This window comes from Chrysochloris asiatica, unplaced genomic scaffold (genome assembly GCF_000296735.1).
Source record: "Chrysochloris asiatica unplaced genomic scaffold, ChrAsi1.0 scaffold00274, whole genome shotgun sequence".
Classification (NCBI taxonomy): Eukaryota; Metazoa; Chordata; class Mammalia; order Afrosoricida; family Chrysochloridae; genus Chrysochloris; species Chrysochloris asiatica.
Genome location: NW_006408792.1, coordinates 3,632,531 through 3,655,803, shown reverse-complemented (window position 1 = coordinate 3,655,803; position 23,273 = coordinate 3,632,531). Strand labels below are relative to the sequence as shown.

The 23,273-nt window shown below is 38.1% G+C and overlaps 1 protein-coding gene across 1 annotated transcript in view; it reads right to left on the bottom strand.

The window, feature by feature from the left end:
• Positions 1–4,247: 4,247 nt before the first annotated feature.
• The window catches only part of CPA3 (carboxypeptidase A3 (mast cell)), a 57,891-nt gene continuing 38,865 nt past the window's right edge, over positions 4,248–23,273 (bottom strand). Inside the window, exons 7-11 of the mRNA XM_006874393.1 lie at positions 22,204–22,314; positions 20,999–21,089; positions 19,416–19,618; positions 16,574–16,658; positions 4,248–4,435 (exon numbers count right to left, since the gene is read on the bottom strand). Of these exons, the coding sequence (XP_006874455.1) occupies positions 4,248–4,435; positions 16,574–16,658; positions 19,416–19,618; positions 20,999–21,089; positions 22,204–22,314 (678 nt within the window). The remainder of the gene's footprint in view (positions 4,436–16,573; positions 16,659–19,415; positions 19,619–20,998; positions 21,090–22,203; positions 22,315–23,273) is intronic.

Genomic DNA, 23,273 nt, shown 5'->3' with positions numbered 1-23,273 from the left:
AGTAGCTTTTAAGCAGGATGTTATTCAATTTCCATGTATTTGAATTTTTTTCTTGATCTTCCATTGTTGATTTTTAATTTTATAGCATTTTGGTCTGAAAAGATGCCTTATAGTATTCCAATTTGTAAAAATATATCATGGCTTGCTTTGTGGTCTAACATGTGGCCTGTTCTGGAGAATGTTCCATGTGCACTGGTAAAGAATGTATATTGTGCTGTTCTTGGCTTAAGTGCTCAGTATAATGCTGTGAGGTCCAGTTGGTTGATTGTACTGTTTAGTATTTCTGTATCATCAACCAACCAAAGGGTATACACTACAAGCCTGTCCCCCAGTCGTCAGCACACAGCCCCTCTCCCTCTCTGTGTCTAAAGTTCCCAACAGTTCCATCTTTCCATGTCATCGTCTGTGCCTCCATCTCAGACATCACGGCTTCTTTGGGTAAGGTCCCGCTCTCCACTCTTCTCCCTTGATGGTCCCAGGGACCTCTGCTCCTAGACTGCAAAGTTAATCACTTCCCTCCTTGCTACAAAACATCTACCTTTACATTTTCAGCCCTCACAAGCAGTCCTGATAACAATTATTTGGTATTGACTCTTGCCCAGTGAGTGTGACTACAGAAGGTAGCTGGGTTATGTGGCCATGCTTGCTGTGCCTCATCAGGTGAGGCAAGAAGAGAAAAACACATACACACAAAAGGGGGGAAAAATCCCAAATAAGCAAATAACAGTGAAAAAAAATAGTAGAGGATGAAAGGGGAAAAAACAACAAAAAAACAGACAGCATCTAGGAAAAGAATGCAATAACCAAGAGGAGAAAATAGGAATAGAAAGCAAAACATTAAAAACAACAACAAAAAAACCCCAACAACACAGTAGAGAAATATAAGAGAGAAAATAAAAAGAAAGAAAAAGCACCAAACACAATTAGGGAGAGGGAAGAGTCAATGAGAAGGAGAGCAAGGAGGAGTACAGTAAAATCAAGAACAAAAAAAAGGAGAAAGACAAAGTGGGGGGTCAGGAAGGGTGATGGTGGTGGTGTGGAGAAATAGAAGAAAAAATGTAAAAGTGGATCAGAGGATAAAAATCAAGGGAGAGTGAAGAGAGGAAAAATGAATAAACAACATCAAAAGTAAAACAAGGAAAGGAAAAAACCAGGGCAGGTGTCAGATTCAGAGAAGAGAAAATTCTGGGAGCGCCTGCCAGCTAAGGATCTCATGTGGCTGCTGAACAAGGGATGAGACCTTGGTGTTTGACCCTAGATGGAGTTCCTATATTCCTAGGTGTTCTGGGCACCCAATCCAGAAGTATTCATGCAGACCCTAAAGAAACTGGGAACAAGATCTTTTCATCCCAGAAGGCAGTTGAGGGCAAGATTTCCTGCTGGATTAGAGCTGGCTAGAACTGGCTCTGGGGTTCTGGACCAATCCTCACCTGAAGCCAGGTATTAGGGTTGATGCTGATAGCTTCCATCTCACTTTGATATGCTTTACAATGGCATGACTCACTGTCGTACAGTTCTGACTGCTTGGAGAGCAGGAGCTTTGCTGGGGGTGGGTGTTGGCCACACCTATGGTCACCAGGGTAATATGGGGTACAAGAAAGAAAAATTGCCCCTTTTTTTCTGCCAGTAAGTAGTATGTCTCTATGCTATCAAGAAGTCTCTGCCTTCAGAAAGCCAGTCTTGAAGTTCGAAAGGACCAAGCTGCACCTGACCGGCCAAAATGTTGTTGCTGTTGTTAGGTGCCATCGAGTTGTTACTGACCCATAGGGACCTTATGCACAGCAGAATGAAATAATGTCTGATCCTGGGCCGACCTCACTACCGTTGCCACGCTTGAGTCCATCAATGCTGCCACTTGGCTAATCCATGTCGTTGGGGGTCTTCTTCTTTTACTCTGACCCTCCACCTTATCAAACATGATATCCTTCTCTTGTGACTGGTTCCTCCTGACAATATGTCCCAAGTATGAGAGACGAAGTTTGGCCATCTTGACCTCCAAGGAGCACTCTGGCTGCACTTCTTCCAAAATGGATCTATTGGTTCTTTTGGCAGCCCATGGCACTTTCAATATTCTTCTCTAACACCATAACTCAAAATCATCAATTCTTCTACGGTCTTCCTTATTCACTGTCCAGCTTTCGCATGTATATGAGGTTATTGAAAATACCATGGCTTGGGTCAGGTGCACCTTAGTCCTCAAGCTGACATCTTTGCATAGGTTACCTTATCTGTATGGCCTCTTTTCCTAGTGGTCACTAGTTCAGGGCTTGCCAGGTCCGGGTGTGCAGGTTTGGAGCAGGGCTCAACTGAATCCAGGCACTAGAGTTGGTGTGGATAACTCCCAACTCATTTTAATTGGGTTCACAACTGTGCTCAAAACTTCTGGGAGAGCAGGAACTCCCCTGAGGGTGTATGAAGGTACGGCCTAGTCACACTTCTGGTCACCAGGATAGTGTGGGAAACAAAAAACAATTGTACCTCTGTGAGTCACCAGTATGCCTCTGGACCACCAAGCTGCTGTCTTGTCTCTAAAACTGCTCCTGAAAATTTAAGATGATCATGCCATGTCTGATTGGCTGGTACAAGACACCAGTCTGTCTTCTTCTTCTTCTCTTTGCCATGTCAAATCAGTTTCTTCTACTAGTAAACATTCGGTCCACTTCTCTATTCCTTCATCTGAAATTCGGTGTTTTAGGAATATCACGTATGTCTGTTTCATTGGGTTTTCCATATTTTTGTTGTAGAGGGTCTGTGTAGCATTTCTGTTAAGTCTGCTATCTTGCTGCCTCTGTTGAATGAAAAACTTTTACTTACCTGACAACTATCAGAAGGAATTTTATCACCTTGTACATTTGATGATATCCTTTTTTTAAAAAATAAATTATTAGTGGGTTGCTAAAAGATTCATGAGGAGTTGTTGTTAAGTGTCATGGAGTCAGTTTTGACTTGCAGTGACCCCATATAGGGTTTCTGAGGCTTTAAATGTTTATAGAAGCAGAAAGCCTCTTTTTTCCCCTCAGAATGGCTGGTGGACTCAAACCGCGGACTTTGTAGTTCACAGCCCAGTGCTTATCCTATGGAGTCACCATGCTTCCTCATGAGGAGTGTCCCTAGACATTTGTTGACATGGTTTCTCAGTATCTTTCGGGATCCTTGAAAATTATTTCCAGAGTGTTCTGAGAAATATATGTCTATGGAAAGGCAAGGATAAATTATGCTTATCTTTGTGGTAGACATTTGTGTTCAGGATATCTGGAAAGTGTTATCACTACTGTCACATGAGGATTTAAGGTAGAGGGTTGTGGTATTTTGTAACATCATCATTTAAAAAATGCTATTGTAGATATTGTAAAGATAAGTTACTCTGAATGCCCTTGGCTGACATGGCTTTCGCTCTCTTACTTATGCATACAATTTTAGGCTTCCTTTCTATCTGTTGGGAGGGTTGGGGTCACAGCTGACAGAACTGTCTGTAACTGCCAAGAGGTATTTTTGACAGGTAGATTCCTTTGATTATGGCAGGTTAAATTCAATTATTTTGAAGTTAATGTGCTTAATGTTGGTGAGAAGTGGATTGACTGTTTAAAACACTGAGATTCATCTTTATATGAACCATTTTAGTTCTTGTTATAACATCCTTTTGGAGTCCTGGTGTGGTTTGCTAATGTGAAGATATACAAGATGTCTACTTGTATTAATATGTTGTTTTTGTAGAGATAAATATATTGGTAAATTATATTTTTTTAAGATTGAAAATACTCTTTCTTATCAACATCTAAATGAAAGGCAGTAAATGCTTGATTATTAATACAAATAGAGAAATGTAGAGAATATACCTTAAAAACAAAAGAGACATTTAAAAAACTGAAATGCATTTTATTTCTACTATATTAACATACAGAATGATAAAGCCTCATGGTCATAATCAGATTCTGGGGAAATTGAAGGTTTTCATTTCTTTCCTGTTTCCCACTGCGTAACATCTTTAAAAAATACTCAAAATTTTACTTTCTGCTGGGCTTAAACTTTACCTGAAGCAAGGAAAAGTGAATAAAAGTTTTATTTAATGTACTTTGTTAAAGTAATACTAAATACAAATGAAAGCAAACAAAAGTAACACAGTACTTAGGTGAGCAAGTGAAGGATCTAAAATGTGGAAGCTTCATGCATGGATGATGACAGTTGACTTTCCCATGAAAGGCACAGACACGTGTTTAGTTGACTTATATCAAATGGATAATAATTCCTTATGAAGCATACTTGAGAATATACTTTGCAATAAATTTGACAGCTAGCATGGTCTCTTTACAGGTTGACTTTATCTGAGATTCTGGAAGGAGAAAACCAAATTTGCCTTTATCTCGAAGTTCAAAGGCAAATGTGTGTTTGATGCCCACATCATATGCCCAGTCTAAAGAAGACCCTGATACTGGATCTGTAAAACATAAACAATAAATATTTTATTAGAGACACATGCTAATATTCTCTCTCTCTCTTTAAAAAGATATAGTGTTTTTCTTTATTTTGGCCAATAATGAATGATTTATTATTGGTCAATCATCCTAGGAAGGGATAAAATTCAATGCAAAATATTCCATATTTATATGGCCATAAAATGTGGAGATGTAACTCAAATAAATTTTCAATATGATGTTCAAAGTGGAGCCTCTTCAAATTCTGGAATGTAGGTTGGGTGTCAGCTAGCCTCTCTAACTGACCATCCCAGTGTTTGTTCATTGATCCATAAACTGAGATGACAGTAGAGACTATTCATTGACCCACAACTTGTCCTCTGTTTTTCACCAAGGGTGTTCTACCTTCAGCCACTTTTTATATTTTTTTAAATTTAAGGTTTTTACTGTGGACTGAGTGAACATTTACAGGGCAGATCATTAGTATTACATTCAACAAATCATACACCTTGTTTCATTACAATGATTATAATCCACTCCATGTGCTAATATTATCTTAAAATGGAAATTCACTGGTGTAAAAGTAGTGACTGTTGTTTAGTACCATCAAGCCAGTTCTGACTCATAGCAACCCCATATATGGTTTCCAAGGAGTGACTGGTGTGTTTGAACCACTGACCTTGTAGTTAGCAGTCCAGTGCTTATCCTACAGTGCCACATCAGGACTTCAAAAGTAAGTAGTGATTGTTGTTGTTAAGTGCTGTAGAGTTGATTCCGATTCATAGCCACCTTATATAGGGTTTCCAAGGAGTCGCTGGTGAGTTTGAACTGCCGACCTTGTGGTTCAAACTGACCTTGTCATCCAGTGCATTATCTTGCAGTGACTCACCAGGATTCCAAAAGCAGTGACAGAAAATAAGTTAATTTCACATATGGTCAATTGCAAAAATCAGTGGGAGTAGTGGTCTGAAGAGAAGCCCTTGTGGCTAGTGGGTTACTTGTTGGGCTGCTAACTGCAAAGTCAGCAGTTCGAACCTACCAGATAATCTGCGGGAGAAAGATGACACTATTTGTTCATCCAGATTTAGTTTTGAAAACCCAAAGAGGTAGTTCTACTTTGTCCTATAGGTTTGCTATGAATTGGAATCGACTCGATCACAGTGGGTTTGGTTTAGTGTCAAGTACAAAACAATTCTGGCTTTGGAATCTACCATCCATTTAAAATATTCACTGCATCCTTTAAATTACATTTAGGTTGGATCAGTACTAAATTAAAATTATGTTCTCTGGGTACACATTGTTCCAGGTGGAGGAGGGTTGAGTAAGTGCAAGCATCAGAGGAAACCCTGTGTGGAGGAACCATTGGTCACTGAGAACTCACCAGTGCAAACTACATATAGAAGGTACGTAAAAATTGTCATTATATGCTTCTTCTATAGAGTTCAGAGTTCTTGCTATTCATATTACAAGTGTAAATGATTTTATAGTTAAAAGACCAAGAAAGCTTAAATCAGTTATTATAAAGAAACACTTAATCCCCTAATCTAACTTTTCAGGTCAGCTTTTAGGACATTTTACTAAGGATGTTATTGTTTGGTAAAAAGATTGAAAACATAAATATACATAGAGAAGTCATTGTTGTTGTTGGTGTTGGTAAGTGCCGTCAAGTTGGTTCCGACTCATCACAGCCCTGGAGAGGGTTTCTGAGGAGCAACTGATAGGTTTGAATAACTGCCCTTGTGGTTCAGACTGACCTTGCAGTCTAATGCTTATCCTACAGCACCATACCAGGACTTCATAGAAGTTATATGTATGTCTATATTATAGGTAGACTATGTATGATTTCTACAAAAGCATATGTTGCTTTGTTGTTGTTAAGTGTCATTGGGTCAGGTCCTATTTACAGTGACCCTGTCTATATAAGACAGAACTAAACACTGCCTGTTCTTATGTCACCCTCATAATCCTTTCCATGTTTGGGTCCGTTGTTGAAGCCACTGTGTCCATCTGTGTTGTTCAGGATCTTCCTCTCTTTCATTTACCGTCTGCTTTCTCAGTATGATGTTTTTCTCTAGGGTCTGATTCCTCCTGGTTAGATTACATGCCCAAAGTACATGAGATGAAGTCTTTCTGTCTTGGCTTCTAAGGAGGATTGTGGCATACTTCTTACAACACAGTTCTGTTTATTCTTCTGGCAGTTCATGGTATATTCTTTGCTAACACCACAATTCAAAGGCATCAACGCTTACTTCTCCAATCTTCCTTATTAACTGTCTAGCTTCCACAGCATGTGAGGAGATTGACAGTATCATGGCTTGGGTCAGACACCTTACTCCTCAAAATGACGTCTTTGCTTTTTTTTTTTAATACTTTAAAGAGATTTTTTTTTTGGCAGCAGATTTTTCCCAATGTATATCTGAGGAGGCTTCAATAAGTTCATGGAAAAATTCCAATGTCTTTTAATTCCATTTTCCCACAAAGTTGTTGAATCCCCTCTTACATATAAATTCACTTATGTATATTTTGTTATATGCAATAGAAAAAAGTTTTTTTTAATTAAACAATTTATGCTTTAGGACACATAATGAGTTGAACTGATAATTAGCATTTTAAGTTTGAAAGATAAGATTTCAAATTTGTGATGAAGAATGAAGGAATATTTTGGATGAAGGAGATAGGTTTGGTTTTTAAATTATTCAATAAGTATTTTTTAAGTCTTTAATATTATACTGTACTTAACTTGGCACTGCAGAGGGTACAGGGTACAAAGATGAAGATGTTCTTAGTGTGTTTGGAAAGTTACAATTTAGGGAGTGAAGTTAAAGATACATATCAATAGATACAGGACATATTACGCTGGGCATCTTTAGAGAAGTATAATATTTTATAGGGAATTCAAAGAAAAAGAGATTATACCTTGTGAGAAAGACATTATTTCATGTTCAACACCTGTTCAAATACCCTCATCCTAATGGAGTTGGTATTGAAGAGGGCCTTGAAGAAAGTGTAAAAGTTTTTCAGGTGGAGAAAGGTAACTTTCAGTGGAAGTAGTGAACTACAAGGATGGAAGAATCTGGACACATTTTTAGGGATTGGTGAGATACAATTGCATGGGAGCAAAGGGAAAAATGAGACTTTGTGGGCAAAGTGCAGAAAATCTGTGAACCAGGAGTGGGAGTTTAGATTGTGTGAGAGGCAGTGACAGCCACTTTAGTGGATGATTAATCTGGTTTGGAAAGGGTAGAGACAAGTGAGGAAGTTTTGTGAAATGAATACCTGAACTGGGATAAGAACCACCATAAAGGAATAGAAACATTGTAAGAAACACCAGAAGGGAAGAGTCATTTTGATTAAAAATGATGGTGTTTATCTTGGTGGCTAGGGGGAAAAAATCATCATAAGGAAATTAGCAGAAGTTGGGCTGGTTGTGGGGAAAATAAAGGGCAAATAATACAAAGAAATATATTTAACATCACTAAAACTTTCAAGAAAGGGTTGTGGAAAAACAATTCTGAAATTTTTGGCAGAAACACTGTTGGTGAATTTGGTGCATACATATATAAGATCATGTCTTCTTGGTGGATTAAGCCTCCTTGGTGGGTAAAGCACTGGACTGCAAGGTCAATTTGAACCTCAAGGTCAATGGCTCAAACTCACCAGCTGCTCTTTGGAAACCCTATACAGGGTCACTATGATTTGGAACAGACTCAATGGTATTTAACAACAACAACGAACGTCTCTCTTTTTCTTTAGTAAATGTCTTTGCTCTGAAATCTGTTATCTGATATTTAATATAGACATTCTTCCTTTTTTTTAAATCAATGTTCACACGTTATATCTTTTTCCGTCTTTTTGCTTCAATCTACTGAGGTTGCTATGTTTCAGGTTAGTTTCTTGTAGACAGCATCTTGTTGGATCATGTTTTTCATCCACTCTTCCAATCTCCATCTTTTAATTAGTGTATTTAGGCAAATTATTGAAATATTAATGAAATAATATAAATATTATTTAAGTCAGTCAGTTTTTATGTGACATTTGTTTGTTACCCCTGTTTTTTCCCTTCAATTTCTATTTTCTTGCTTTCCTTCTATTTTCTTGTATTCTAATTTGTTTGAAATGTTTTTGAGTATCTAATTTTACATCATTTTAATAGTGGTTGCTCTAAGTATTATAATTTACAAACATAACTAATCATGATTAAGTGGTATCAATGTTTTACTACTTCAAGTGATGTATAGAAAACGTACTTTCACTGAGGTCGTTTTTCCCTTCCCACCTTTAAAATGTACATGTCTGAAATACTTCTTTACATACATTTATCATCACATCTTCTGGCATTGTAATTTTTGATTCAATCATGAGGAGGAGAGTCTATGTTATTTATCTTTATTTTAACTCAGTCCATTATTCTTCTGTTCTTTCCACAGTTCCAAGTGTTCTTTGAGCCATAGTGTGGCCCCCGTAGGATAAGCATTGGATGGGTAACCACAATATAGGCAGTTCTAATCCACCAGCTACAGGGTTGCTATGAATTGGAACTGACTCACTGGCACACAAGCCCTTTTCTTTGGAGTCCCTGGGTGGTACATACTGTTAACTGTTTGGCTGCTAACCAAAAGGTTATAGGCTTGAATCCACTCAGAGGTGTCTCATAAGAAAGACTTGGAGATCTACTTCTGAAAAATCAATTATAGAAAACCTCTGAAGCACAGTCCTACTCTGACACACATGGGTCACCATGAGTTGAAATTGACTTGATGATAACTTTTAATTTAAGACTTCTTCTCTTACAATTTCTTTTCTTTAGTAGAGCTTCCTTTAATTATTATTTTTGGACAGGTGTGATAGTGACAAAATCTTTAGTTTTCCTTCCTCTGAGAATTTCTAAAGGATATTCTTGTCGGAGATAGATTTTGGACTTGACAGTTTTTTGTTTTGGTTTTCTTAATTTCAGTACATAAAAAAGAAATGTCAGATATAAATATAAATATAACTTCCATGGTTTCAAGTGAAAAAATCTGCTTTCATTTGAATTGTTTCTCCACTCTAGGTTATTTCTATATTTCTATCTGATTGTTTTCCAGGCTTTTTTTCTTTGTTTATAGTTTCTAAATTTAGTTTTGATGTGTCTTGATGTGAGTTTCATAAAATAAATATAATGTTAAAAGGTTTTACTCATAAGAAATACATCATTATATCATTTTGGAACTTAATTTGTTGAAAATGATATTTAGTCTTTCCTTTATCTTCATGTGCACCCACTAAAATATGTGTATGTATTTATAAAAATAATAACAACCACTTGCCAGATACCAGGTACCCTTATAATTGCTTTACATATATTAACTCATTTGATGAAGTCCTTTCATGACTCTGTAAGTACCGATTGTCATTTTACAAATGAAGGAATTTAGGCACTGGAAGATTAAATAGTTTGCACAAAGACACATAGCCAGCAGTCAGACTTCTGTCTCAAATGCAGGTTTCTGTCTCCAGAGTTCATGCTGTTCACCACTGTACTATATATTATTGACCATATGACAATCTATAGCCCACCTACTAAAACGTCTTCATTGAGTTCTATAAGGTAATGCTTTTTTTGGTTGCTGTTGTTGATAATGTATATATTCACAACACTGTCAACATTTATAAAGCAACATTTGTTATTTCTTTCAAGACACAATATTAGGTGTAGGGAACTTACTACAAAGTTAGCAAACACATCGTAACAAAACCCCACCTAATGAATGGCACTGTAGGATAACCATTGGACTGAAAAGTTGGTTTGAACGGCAAGGTTGGAGTTTCAGACTCACCAGTGGCTCCTGAGAAACCCTATCAGGGTTTCTATGAAGCAGAACTGACTCAATGGCACTTAACAACAATAATGAAGCACAAGGTTGGCAGTTCAAACCCACCAGCAGTTCCTTGGAAACCCTATACAGATAACATCTAATAACAACAATAACAATGAAAGATCTGATTTCGGCCCCAAAGAGTCCACATAAAGTGATGCTAATAACTTCTGTGTGCCCCATCCACTACCTACTTAATGTAGTGCTTTCTAGAAGAGTTGACTTTTTTGCTGAAACTACTATGGACGTGCATTAGACATAATAACCTTTATACTTTTATATCAACACAAAGAATTCTAATTGAAAAGCTAAAATCAGAAACACATGAAATTTCCTGGTTTTAAACACATGAGCATAACTTGAAATATTTTTTTGCACTTTTGTTGCTTCTTAATGTAATATCAAGGGGCTCTGGTAGCATAGTGGTTACAAGTCGGGCTGCTAACCTCAAGATCAGCAGTTCGAAACTACTAGACGTTCCACAGGAGAAAGATGAGGCTTTCTGCACTCATAAAGATTTACAGCCTCTGAAATCCTATACAGAGTCGCTATGAGTTGGAACCGACTCCATGGCACATAACCTTCACCACCAATATCAGTTGGAAAAAAACAAAAAAATCTCTGTAGCGGTAGATTTTGGGTGTCAGATGTTGGGAGCTACAAATTCAAGGTCTTGATTTTCTCCTTTTCAATGTGTAGAGTGGTACACATTGTACATATTTCAAAGTACAACTAGGACACTTTGAAGTCAACTTTTAAGTTCATAATGTGACTCACAGATGGGTGATAATAATGATGTAAGCTACCTGATTCCTATCCAAATAACTCTTCTTGCTAACTAGGTACTGTGGTCAGTAATTTCTAGGATAGTGAAGAATTGGATGTGCCATCACTATAAGATTAAAACATTTCACAATCTTTAAAAATCATTATTTAAGTTTTTGTGCCATCTAAAGCTTGCTGCTTTGAGGATCAGCAGTAAGTACACCACAGCCAGTGATCAGGAGTGCTGATGTTTTATTTTTGTTTTGCCCCAAAGTAATATAATCTTTCTGTATCTCATTTTCACACTCCAATAAATGAGAGGTTCAGATTAGATCAGTGATTCTTAAACCATCTTCTTAGAATCATTTGCAGTACTTAAAAAAAATGCCAGTGTCTAAATCCCACACAGATTAAGACATCAAAATCTCTGGAGGTATGGCTTGGTCATCCTTGTTTTTAAACATGTCCCCCACCTATGATCTAATGGGGAGCCCAGTTTGGGAACCATGGATTAGGCCATCTCTTAGGTTTCTCCCTGGTTTCTAATTTTATGTTTCATTTGCATTTTAGGGTCAAATTGCAAACATATTATTTTTTTTTCTGAAGGTCAGAGATCGCTCTTCAATTTGGATTTTAAAATTGCTGCCTCAGCCTTTTCCTGTCTCTATCAGTGAAAATACCCAGAGAGAAAAAAGTAGACATTTTCTCAAATCTTGGGACCTTTTTAAGTGACAATTAGGATATTGGAATGACGAAACTTTAATTGTGAGCTGCCCTTATTTTCTGTTCTTGCTAAGTCAACCACTCTGCTACCACCTATTTTTCATGAATGTTTGATTAACATTCAATCAGATACTTTATTAAAGGAATCACGCCTAGAAAATTTGAACATTTATTTAACCAATACAGTTCTGTGTAGAAGAGGCAGTTCTTTCCAAATCTGCATTCAAGAATGTTTTAATGCAGTACAATAAACAATATGAATACACAGTTGTGTAGAATTAGTAATTACTCTTGACCCTGTCCTTCCATTTGCCTTTGCATTTTGAATGTGACCCATGGAGCTACCACTGCGTATTTGCCACTTGCTTCTCCCAGTTAGAATGAAATTTCTTAGAGAGAAGTTATTGTGCCTTAACCTGTCTCTCAAGGCACTTAAGTGCTGGGCTATTAAGTAGGCAGTCCTTAAATTTTTGGTCACTAAGTGTGATGCAGCAGGAGAAAGGTGAGGCTGCCTACTCCTATAAAGATTTACTTCCTCAGAAACCTAGGGAGCAGTTTTACACCATCCTATAGAACCCTGGTGTGGTGCTGTGGGCTAATGCGTCAGACTGCAAAGTCGCTTGAACTGCAAGGTCGGTGGTTCAAGCTCACCAGGTGCTCCTTGGAAACCCTATACAGGGTCGCTATGGGTCTGAACCAACTCGATGGCTCTTGACAACATAGCGACCCTGTATAGGGTTTCCAAGGAGCCACACCAGGACTTGCAACCCTATGTTGTTGTTGTTAGCCGTCATTGAGTTGGTTCCTACCCATAGCGACCCTGTATAGCGCCACACCAGGAATCCGGCAACCCTATTGTTGTTAAGTGCTGTTGAGTCGATTCTGACTCTCTATATGGGGTTCAATTCTGACCCATTAACACACAGCGCCACACCAGGACTCTCCATATATAAACAAGCTTCCATTTAAAAATAGTATTACATTCTAGGTGTGTGTAATCTGTTTTCAAAATTTGCTGTCATCCACTACATGTTTAAGGAGCTCTGGTAGTGTAGTGGTTATAAGTCGGGCTGCCAACGTGAAGGCCAGCAGTTTGAAACTACCAGCAGTTCCGTGGGAGTAAGATGAGGCATTCTGCTCCCATAAAGATTTACAGCCTCAGAAACCTGGTGCAGGGTCACTATGAGTCGGAACCAACTTCATGGTACTTAACAACAACCATATGTTTAATGAGTCCCCAGTACAGGTATGTTGTAGTCAGATCTATTTGGAAGCTGGTGATTGGTTGTATCACTGCACTTTCTCTTTGGACTTTTAACAATCAACAGTGGTTGATAGGTAATTACTGATGAATTTTCTCTAGGAATGGGACTTATCTATTGTAACTGTTTTTCCTCTTCTATCAAAGAAGCCTCCAAAATATAGGCTGTAGGAATTTATGTGATGACTTGGCTATAAAGGGATGGATTGTGAAGATACTCTGGTCCTAACCCCTGTACCTGTAAATTTGTTTGGTGGAAAGATTTTTCTTTTGTTAGCAGATAAGTTAAAGAGTTTGTACTGGAATAGGGTGGGTCCTAGCCCTAACCCCTTCTGAGTGATGTCTTATAAAAGGGGAGAACTCACATGGAAACAGAGACAAGAGAAAGATACACACCATGTGGAGATACATCTAAAAGTCAAGGAATACCAAGACATGGCTGAGGCTACCAGAAGTTGGAGAACACAAGGAATGATCATTCCCTAGAGTGCCTGGAGAGAGAACATGGTTTTTCTGACACCTAAATGTGGATTTCCAATCTCCAGAACTTGGAGAAAATAAATTTCTATTCTGCCTCTGTAGTATTTTATTATGACACTCCCTAGGAAATGAAGATGCTGATATTTTCCAATACCATAGCAATTGTTGAAGATGTGGACTTTTGGTCCCAAGTATAATGTTATACCTTGGATGAGGAGAGCTATTGTAAGAAATCTAGGCTTCTGCATGCACATACACAGATTATAAAAGTATGATGGAAATATAAGTATGTATTTGGTGTGGTGTGGTGGTCCATGAAATGTTAAAAAGTTAAAAAGTACTCTTTAGGTTCAAAAATGTTGTATACCAATTGTGTAGAGAGTGGCATAGGCTAACGTAAGTCCTGTCCTTTCACTGGGCAAATTCTCAGGAATTAATTCTGCTATTGTTTCATGCCCTGCACTCTGCTAGACATTAGGGGCTCCATTTAATATAGAAAAATCAAAAGCACAATCTTTGTACTTTTGAATTAACACTTTTTCTAGTAATTAAGGTCTTATGAGTAGTTTCACTGGAAATTTTGTGTAAAGTTAGTGACTAAGAACTGAAGTTCTGATTTAATGGTTCAATGTTAGAATTCTGACCTTCTGTGCCAGAGACCTGGGTTCCATTCACAGCCAATGCATATAATGTACTCTCACTACTACCAATCTGTTAGTCATGGTGGTGGTGGTTATATGCCGTGGAGTCAGTTCTGACTCATAGCGACCCTGTATAGGGTTTCCAAGACTGTAAATCTTTGCAGGAGTAGAAAGCCTCATCTTTTTCCTGCAGAACAGTTGCTGACCTTGAGGTTAGCAGCCCAACTTGTCACCACTCCTTAATCTGTTAGTAGTGATGTGCATACTGCTATGTTGCTGAGGAGCTTTCAGTGGCGTTTCCAGACTAAGATGGCTAGAAAGAAAAGCCTGACTATCTGTTTCCAAAACTCAATCGGTCAAAACTGTATTGATCACAATGGTGCCATCTGCAATGGATCATGTGATAGCACAGGGTCAGTGTCAGCATTTCATTCTGCTGTGTATGTGGTAACCATGATTGGGGGCCAACTCAATGGCAGCAAACATGCTAACATTCCCAAATTATGCTTAGTGGGAGTTTAACTACAAGAATAGAGATGGTCTCATCTTCTATGGTCTGAACTTATTGAAACTTGAAAATAAAAGTCTTTCATTGTGAAATAACCAAATGAATTTATTTCTGTTGACCGAAAACAGAAAAATGTGCTTATTTTAGCACCAAAAACTAAATGGTTAGGCATTATGCACAGTGGTCAAGATCATGAACTTTGTTCTTAGTAAAACCTGGGATTAGTCCTGGCCCAGCTAGTGTCGTTAGGATTAGCTGAGAATGTGGAAATCAAAGGCTAAGCATGATCCCTGAATTTTAAGAAAGACTTAGTAAACAATCACAGACATAATTTAGAAAATAGTGGAAATTGGCACATTATGGCTGGCCGCCTGTTTTGTGAATGAAATTTTTTGGAACATAGTCATGTTCGCTTGCTAGTAGCCATATTGTCTATGGCTACTTTTGAGCTTCAGTGCACTCTAGTTGAGTAGTCCAACAGAAGCCATATGGCCAATGAAGCCAAATTTATCTACCATCTGGCTCTTTATAGAAAAAAGTTTGCTGACCCCTGGTATACACAAGAAGAAAACCAAGGCCAAGAAATCTAAATCTATTAATTCAAAAGTGCACAAAGACAAAGACTGTCTAAAAGTAGTAAAGTGTAAGAAGCCGGTGCTGAGATGTAAAAACAAAAGCAACTGAACTAAAACCTTGTAACTTCCTTTCTTAGTCCACCATGGGTTTACACATACAGATTTCAGTCGAAAATAAAGGGAAGAGGAATGTGAAAAGGACAGGAATTTTGTATGGCCAAAGTGGCTGAAACTGGTTGTCGACCTGATTTTTAGATGTAGTTGTTGTTGTGAAGTGCCATTGAGTTGATTTCAACCCATAGCGACCCTGTATAGGGTTTCTGAGGAGCAGCTGGTGAGCTTAAACCACTGACTTTGCAGTTCAAATGGCTTTACTGTGTGGTGCAGTTACCCACAGTGCCACACCAGAGAAGACTTTAATTGCTCATAGACAAAGCCAAGGAAGAAAGAATTAAAGTTAAATGCTTTTATTCTTTTTAAACGAATTAAGGGGTGTAGTCCTCTCTTCAAAGGATACTTGTTAATTTTCGTTCTTGTGATGATAACAAGTTATAGGTGGCAGGGTACAGGAAGGCTGGTGAATCAAACTGTTATTGTATCTTGATTTACTAACCTTTGTTGATTTTGTAATCTTACTGTAAGAATTCAGTATAATTTGTTACAAGAAAATCTCTCCCACAAAAAAGGCAGAATCTATCCCCTTCATATAATTACCCAAGCGCAGAGTCATAGAGTGAGTTTTGACTCATATAGGGTTTCTGAGGCTGTATATCTTTGCAGGTACTCGTAGCCTCATCTTTCTCCCAAGGAGTGGCTGGTGGATTTGAACCACCGACCTTATAGTTAGCAACCCAATACCTAGTCCACAGACCCACCAGGATTCCTACGTGTAATTTGTTGTTATTAAGTGCTGTCGAGTCAGTTCTGACTCATAGAGACCCTGTGTAGGGTACCCTTTCCAAGGAGTGGCTGGTGAGTTTGAACCACTGACCTTGTGATTCAAACTGACCTTGAGGTCCAGTGCTTTATCCCACAGTGCCACACCAGGACTCCTACATGTAATTGGTGTTGTGGTTAAGTGCTGTGTAGTTGGTTCCCACTCATAGTGACCCTGTATAGGGTTTCCAATGAGCGTCTGGTGAGTTTGAACCACCGACCTTGTAGTTCAAAACAATCTTATGGTTCCACAGCACCACATTTACTCACATATACTTTAGAATCTCTTGTGAAAACTGGATTAAAAAAAATAAATTTCAGACATTTTGACCTTAATTTACTAATTATATAATTTACTTTAATATTTATTTTAAAAAGTTTAGGAAAAGACTTAGCAAATAATAGAGCAGAACTTACAAATTGTTGATGCTATTGGGCCATAGATGTACTGGGTTTCATAAAGGGTTGCTAGGGCTTCAGTGGCAATCTTTGCAACTTTGTCCTGGAAAGAAAGAATAGTTGGAGTGGAATAATAGAATTCTATACAAATGAGTTCTGGTGTGGCACTGTAGGATAAGCACTGGGTTTCTAACTGCAAGGTCAGAGGTTCATAGCCACCAGCGGCTCCTTGGAAACCTATATAAGGTTACACTACAAGTTAGAACTGACTCGATGGCACTTAACAACAATTATAATACAAGTGGCATTAATTTACTGGGAGTTAAAAGAGTGCATTATACTGGTTATTTGGCATTTGAGGATCTAAATAAAGTAGTTCAATGAGAAATTTATTTTCAGTGAGCTAATGCTGTCATTGGAAGGAGCTCTGGTAGTGGTTGTGAATCGAGCTGCGAACCGCAAGCTAAGCAGTTCGAATCTACCAACTGCTCCACGGGAGAAAGATGAGGCTTTATGCTCCCGTAAAGATTCACAGCCTCAGAAACCCTGTTCAGGGTCGCTATGGGTCGGAACCGACTCGACGGCACTTAACAACAACATGCTGTCATTGGAGTCCTGGTGTGGCACTGTGGGTTAATGTGACAGACTGCAAAGCCATTTGAACTGCAAGGTTGGCGGTTCAAGTTCACCAGCTGCTCCTCAGAAACCCTATACAGGGTCTCTATGGGTCAGAATTGGCTCGATGGCACTTAACAACAACAACAACAGTAATACAGTGATATTCATAGAGAGGAAGTGATTCTAAGTACATTATAATTGTTCTGTAAAGAAGCTTCACAAACACTTATAATGGTCTATCTTTAGGGAGTGATGGTGGTGATTACGTGCTGTGGAGTCAGTACCAACTCGTAATAACCCTGTACAGTGTTTCTGAGGCTGTAAATCTTTACGGGAGCAGAAAGCCTCATCTTTAGGGAGTAAATGGAATGATATCATTACTATGTTGATTGTTCTTTGCTACCATTTAGTGGTTCCAACTCATAGCAACGTTATGTACAACAGAATGAAACAACAGAATGTCCTGTACCAATCTCACAATTGTTGTTACGCTTAAGCCCATTCATTGCTGCCATCATTGTGCCAGTCCATTTCACTGGGGTCTTCCTCTTTTTCATTGACTCTCCAAGCATGATGTCCTTCTCTAGGGACTGGCCCCCCCTGATAATATGTTTGAAGTATGAGAGATGAAATTTTGCCATCCTGGCTTCTTCAGAGCATTTTGGCTGTTCTTCTTCCAACACAGATTTGTTTGTTCTTCTGGCAACCCATGGTATTTTAAATATTTTTAATATTCTTTTCCAACACCATAACCCAAATGCATCAATTCTTCTATGGTCTTCCTTATTCATTGTCCAACATTTGCATGCATGCAAACCTATTGAGAATACCATGGTTTGGGTCAGGTACCCTTTGTTTTCTTTAAATTGAGATGAAACCAATACTGAAGGCTGTGGTTTTGATCTTCATTGGTAAATTTTTCAAGTTCTCTTTGCCTTCAGCAAGCAAGGTTTTATCATCTGCATATAGCAGGTTGTTAATGAGTCTTCCTCCCATCCTGATGCCACGTTCTTCTTCATGTAACCCAGCTTCTTGGATTATTTGCTCAGCATATAGATTGAATGTTGTTGTTGTTGTTGTTAAGTGCCATTGAGTCAGTTCTGACTCATAATGACCTTGTATAGTAGTGAACTGTCTACCTTGCTTTCTTCCTGCATGATGTTCTTGATGTTATTCCACAACTCTCTGGTCTTTGGTCATTAGTGTCTAATGCATACAATCTGTTCTTGAGATGATCTCTGAATCCAGGTGGGATATGTTCAAGGTCATATGTTGGCTCTCATGGACTTAAATTTTTTTTCAGCTTCAGTCTGAACTTCCTTATGAGCAATTGGTGATCTGTTCCACAGACTGCCCCTGACTTTGTTTTAGCTGATGATAGGGAGATTTTTCACTGTGTCTTTCCACAGATGGGTGGAAGGCACTCAAAATGAGACTGAGGAAGAGTTGCCTCGTCAAAGTAGAGTTGACCATGATAACAAGAATGGAGTAAAGCTTCCTCAGTCACATTTTGAGTGCCTTCCACCCTGAGGGGCTCATCTTCCAGTACGATATCTGACAATATTCTAGTGCTATTCACAATGTTGCAATATTCAGTATTCTGGTGCTATCTGACTGTGTCCTCCTGCTGTTCATAAGGTTTTCAGTTGCTAAACATTCAGGAGTCTTCTTCTCCTTCTGAGTCTGACTTACTCTGGAAGCTCTGCAGAAACTTGTCTACCATCCTGGTATTTAAAATACCTGTAGGATAGCTTCTAGTATAACAACAACACTGCACTATGACAAATAAACAGACAAATGGTGGACTATGTTGATTTAAATACACAATTGATTTTCTGAAATCTTTTGTGAGAGGGATAGGACTAGCAGATGTCTTTTGCTGTGGGTGGTTTTACAGTACCGCCCATGGAAAATATCTCCCCAAAAGATCTGCGTAGTGATTTGTTGTTGTTGTTGTTAAGTGCCGTTGAGTCGGGTCCGGCCCATAGCGACCCTGTACAGGGTTTCCGAAAATGTTGCTTCCTGTTTTCTTAAAATAACATTTCATGATTTTATTTTCTATATACTTTAACCAATTGAAAGTTAATCTGAGGATTATAATTTGAACCCCATGTTAAACTCCATTAGTACTTTGTCATTAAACTTTGAAATTATTTCAACACAACCCATATTTTTAATGAAGACTAAAATGGAAACTCAATGTTAGTGTCAATGTCTAAACCACAGACTTTTTTCTACCTACCAGGATATTATGGTTAGGTGCCAGTTTTGTAGTATATCCATGTGGAAACAGTAACATCTGGGAGTAGGAATGGAAGGTGATATAGGCCTTGATTGAATTCAGGTGGCTCCGAATGAAGTCAGCTACAGCTTTTGTCTCTTTCTCAGATTCTGCTGCAGGGCCTCGGTAGATTGCGCTACAGGGGTCATTAGTGTCAGGAAACACTGTAGGAGGACATGGGTGGGTGAGATCACAATCTGACCATCAGTGCAGTCCCCTTTCAACCCAATGTGGAGTCACAAAATTCTTTAACCAGTTGAGTCTCCTAGGTTCATAGGGCAGCTCACATGTCAGGTTGTGCCAGACCTTTTCTTATTTTTGACTCAGCGATCCCATGTGACAAAAGAGAATTTCCCCATAAGGCTTTCTTGGCTGTACTCTTTACTGGAACAGACACATTCCTCACTAGATCCTTCTCCCACAAGGCTGCTGAGTGTGTTCAAACCACTAACTTTTCCCTTAACAGCTGAGCACTTAACTGTTGTGCACCACAGCTCCTTGTAACAGAATTCCTCATTGGACTATGCTCAGCATTGTTTATTATGTCCTCTCCCTTCATCAGGATCACAGAAATAACATATTTGAAGCAGTCCAGGAATTGGAATTAGATAACCCTGAGTCTCAATTCAACTTCAGCCTTTACTAGCTGGGTACTAATGTAAATGATGTTTTCTGAATCTGAGTTTCTTCCATTTGTTTCAGCAGGCAACTTTCAATTGGGACAGCTGCTTTTATAATATTCATTATGGGAGAGTAGAATTAAAAAACCAAGTGGATGTTTTCAACAAAATTGAGAAAAAAATACACAAAGCGGGGCAGTGGTATCTTAGCCTTGAAAGTCTGTAAACATAAAGCCCTGTTTGTATAGCAAGCACATTGCCTTTTGAAGTAGCAGGCTTCTGCTTATCAAGATCTCCTGTGAGGTGCATTCCTTTAGTCCTTTTTATTTTATTTTCCCCAGCAGGGTGATAAACATCTGAAAAAACTACCTAGATGTTAGTTTTAGCCATTGGGTATTTATCAATTTTATCACAAGGAGGAGAATGGGACCTCTGGATTGTACCTGATTTTTTAGCAAGTTAAATGTATGTATCTAGGAACAAGTGGCTTCTAAAGCAACCCTGACATGCGCTACTTCCTCACCCTTCCCATTTCCCTCTGCCCCACAGCAAAACAGTTGTAACTTCTTTATGGTAATGATGAATACCTCCCTTTTTGTTGGTAAGAAAATGAACACTCTTTAAAGTCAGTTGTCATAGCATTCATTCTGACTCCTGTTGACGGCATGCTTGTTACAGTAGAACTGTGCACCATGAGGTTTCAATGCCTGATCTTTTGGAAGTCTACCAGGTCTTTCTTATGAGTTGTTTTTGGACTTAAGCTTTCAGTTAACTACCAATGGCAACTGAGTACATGAACAGTTTACACCAACCAGGACCTCCAAGAAATACCTGTCTCTATTGAAATAAGTAAATGGTTCAGCTAAATGAGGTGTTTGAACACTCTTTAAACTCATTTTCTTGGAAACCAAGTCTGCTACTCACAGTTCCATGAGACATTAAAATTCCTGTTGAGGTCAGTGCCGATGCATCTAGAGTTTTGGTTCATGGAACGATTTTTTCTCCACATTCGGTTCTGCAGGAATGAATGATGAAAGTGTTTATATAAAGCCAGTTTGCATTTTTCAATTTGATCATTTCAGATGATCTTTTTAAATAAAGTCTATAACTTTATTTGAAATTTAGTTAACTTGAGGCCCTTTATAAAAAAGAAAAAATATTGCTTGCTCTTAATTTATAATCTCCTGAAACATTGTTTCTTATATTTATATTCTTAAGCCTTCATAGTATAAGTCAGTTTGTTTGGAAAGTACTAATTCTTTTCTCAGAAGGAGTATTAGAAAATGATCAATGGTGTTCTGAAATGAACCATAATTGAAATGATGACTTCATAACATCTTTCACCATTTGTAGATTTAAGTGTGGCACAGGTTAAATTGTCACAGTTGGAGCATAATTTTTGGAGAAGAAATTGATGTGATAGTATTTTCTTGAAAGTTTGGTATTCATTTTATTAATAACACTGGGGATAAAGGTTCCTGTTACAAAGACACACAGATAGCCAGATATCTAGATCTCTCTTGTATTTATTATTTTAGGGGATGGTGGTGGTGGGGGGTAAGGGAAGGTATAAGGATTTTTACCTCAAATCCTTTTCCAATGATTTTCTCTTTGAATGCAATGTGTCAAAAATGCCTTTGTTGTTGTTGTTAAGTGCCTTAGAGTCAGTTCCAACCCATAGCGACCCTGTACAGGGTTTTCGAAACTGTAAATCTTTACGGGAGCAGAAAGCCTCATCTTTCTCCCGCGGAACGGCTGGTAGTTTCGAACTGCTGACCATGAGGTTTGCAGCCCAATTCGTAACCACTATGCTACCAGAGCTCCTTAAAAATGTCTTTAAGCTACTTTTATTCTTAGTTAGAATGTGTTATACTCACATATTTCCCTCTTAATTATTACTTTACCCTCCAACATTAATAGCCTCCTCAGCAGTAAAAATTTCATGATACTTAATATTATTTCAATGATACCTAAGTAACCAGGAAATTATCCTTGCTTTAGTCTGAAATTGAAATGAAAAATATATACTTTTCTACTTATACGAATATTAAACTGAGTACAAAAGTCAAATACATTAAAATAAGAAAATAATAGATCATCCAAATAAAAACAAGACGACAGAATGGTACCTTTGTCCATGACCAAATATATCCATCAACATTGAAAACAGGAAGAACATAAAAATTCATTCGGTCCAGGAGTTTGGTCATAATTTTGTTTTTTCCATAACTTTTCGTTGCCTGTAAGGATAGGTATAATTAAACCATTGGTGTAAAATTTGCTGCTCTGTGGAAAGCTGTGGTTATCGTAGCAATAACTACTATTCCTTGAGTTGTTTGCCACGGTTACAGAAGTGCGTTTCAAACTTTTTTCCTCCTCTAAATTGCATGAAAATAAATGATCTATATACCTGACCGAAAAACATAACACTTACTCAGATTAGTTGAACAAAACAATTTTAAAGGCACATTTAATTATTGAGACTTATGATATTGGAAGTGTTTCATGCAAGATGAATTTCTTTGGAATGGGATCCAACTAGAAAATGACCACTGAATTTATTTTAAATGGATTCATTCCCTCTCCCTCATTAGGTACAGGGGATCTGTAAGTATGGGGAAATGTAAATATTTTAGAGGCTCTAGCAACTACAAATAGATTAAAATTTTTATTCTATTAATAATACTGGAAAATTCAGCCCTACCTAGCAAAATTCTCCATGCCCAGAAAGCTGATGTCATGCCCAGCCCATCAGTGTTTTGTGTGCAACAGTTAGAAGAAAGACTAGGTTAAAAGTTAATAGAAGCCAGAATACAATAGAAATAGAGTGAGATAGCATACAATAGAAATAGTACAAAAGGGTCTACTGAGAAACTGAATTTACATTTAAAAAGTGAGTTGTTACTTGGAAAGGAAATTTAAATATGAACATCTCTAGCACTTGCATGTTGTTGTTGTTGTCAGATGCTATTGAGTGGGAACTGACTCATAGTGACCCCATGCACTGCAAAACGAAACAATGTCCGATCCTGGGCCAACATCACTACCGCTGACACACTTGACGCCATCAATGATGCCACCTGGCTGATTCATCTCCTTGGGGGTCTTACTCTCCTTCTCTGACCCTCCATCTTACCCAGCATGACATCCTTCTCCAATGACTGTTCCCTCCTGGCAACATGTCCAAAGTATGACAGGC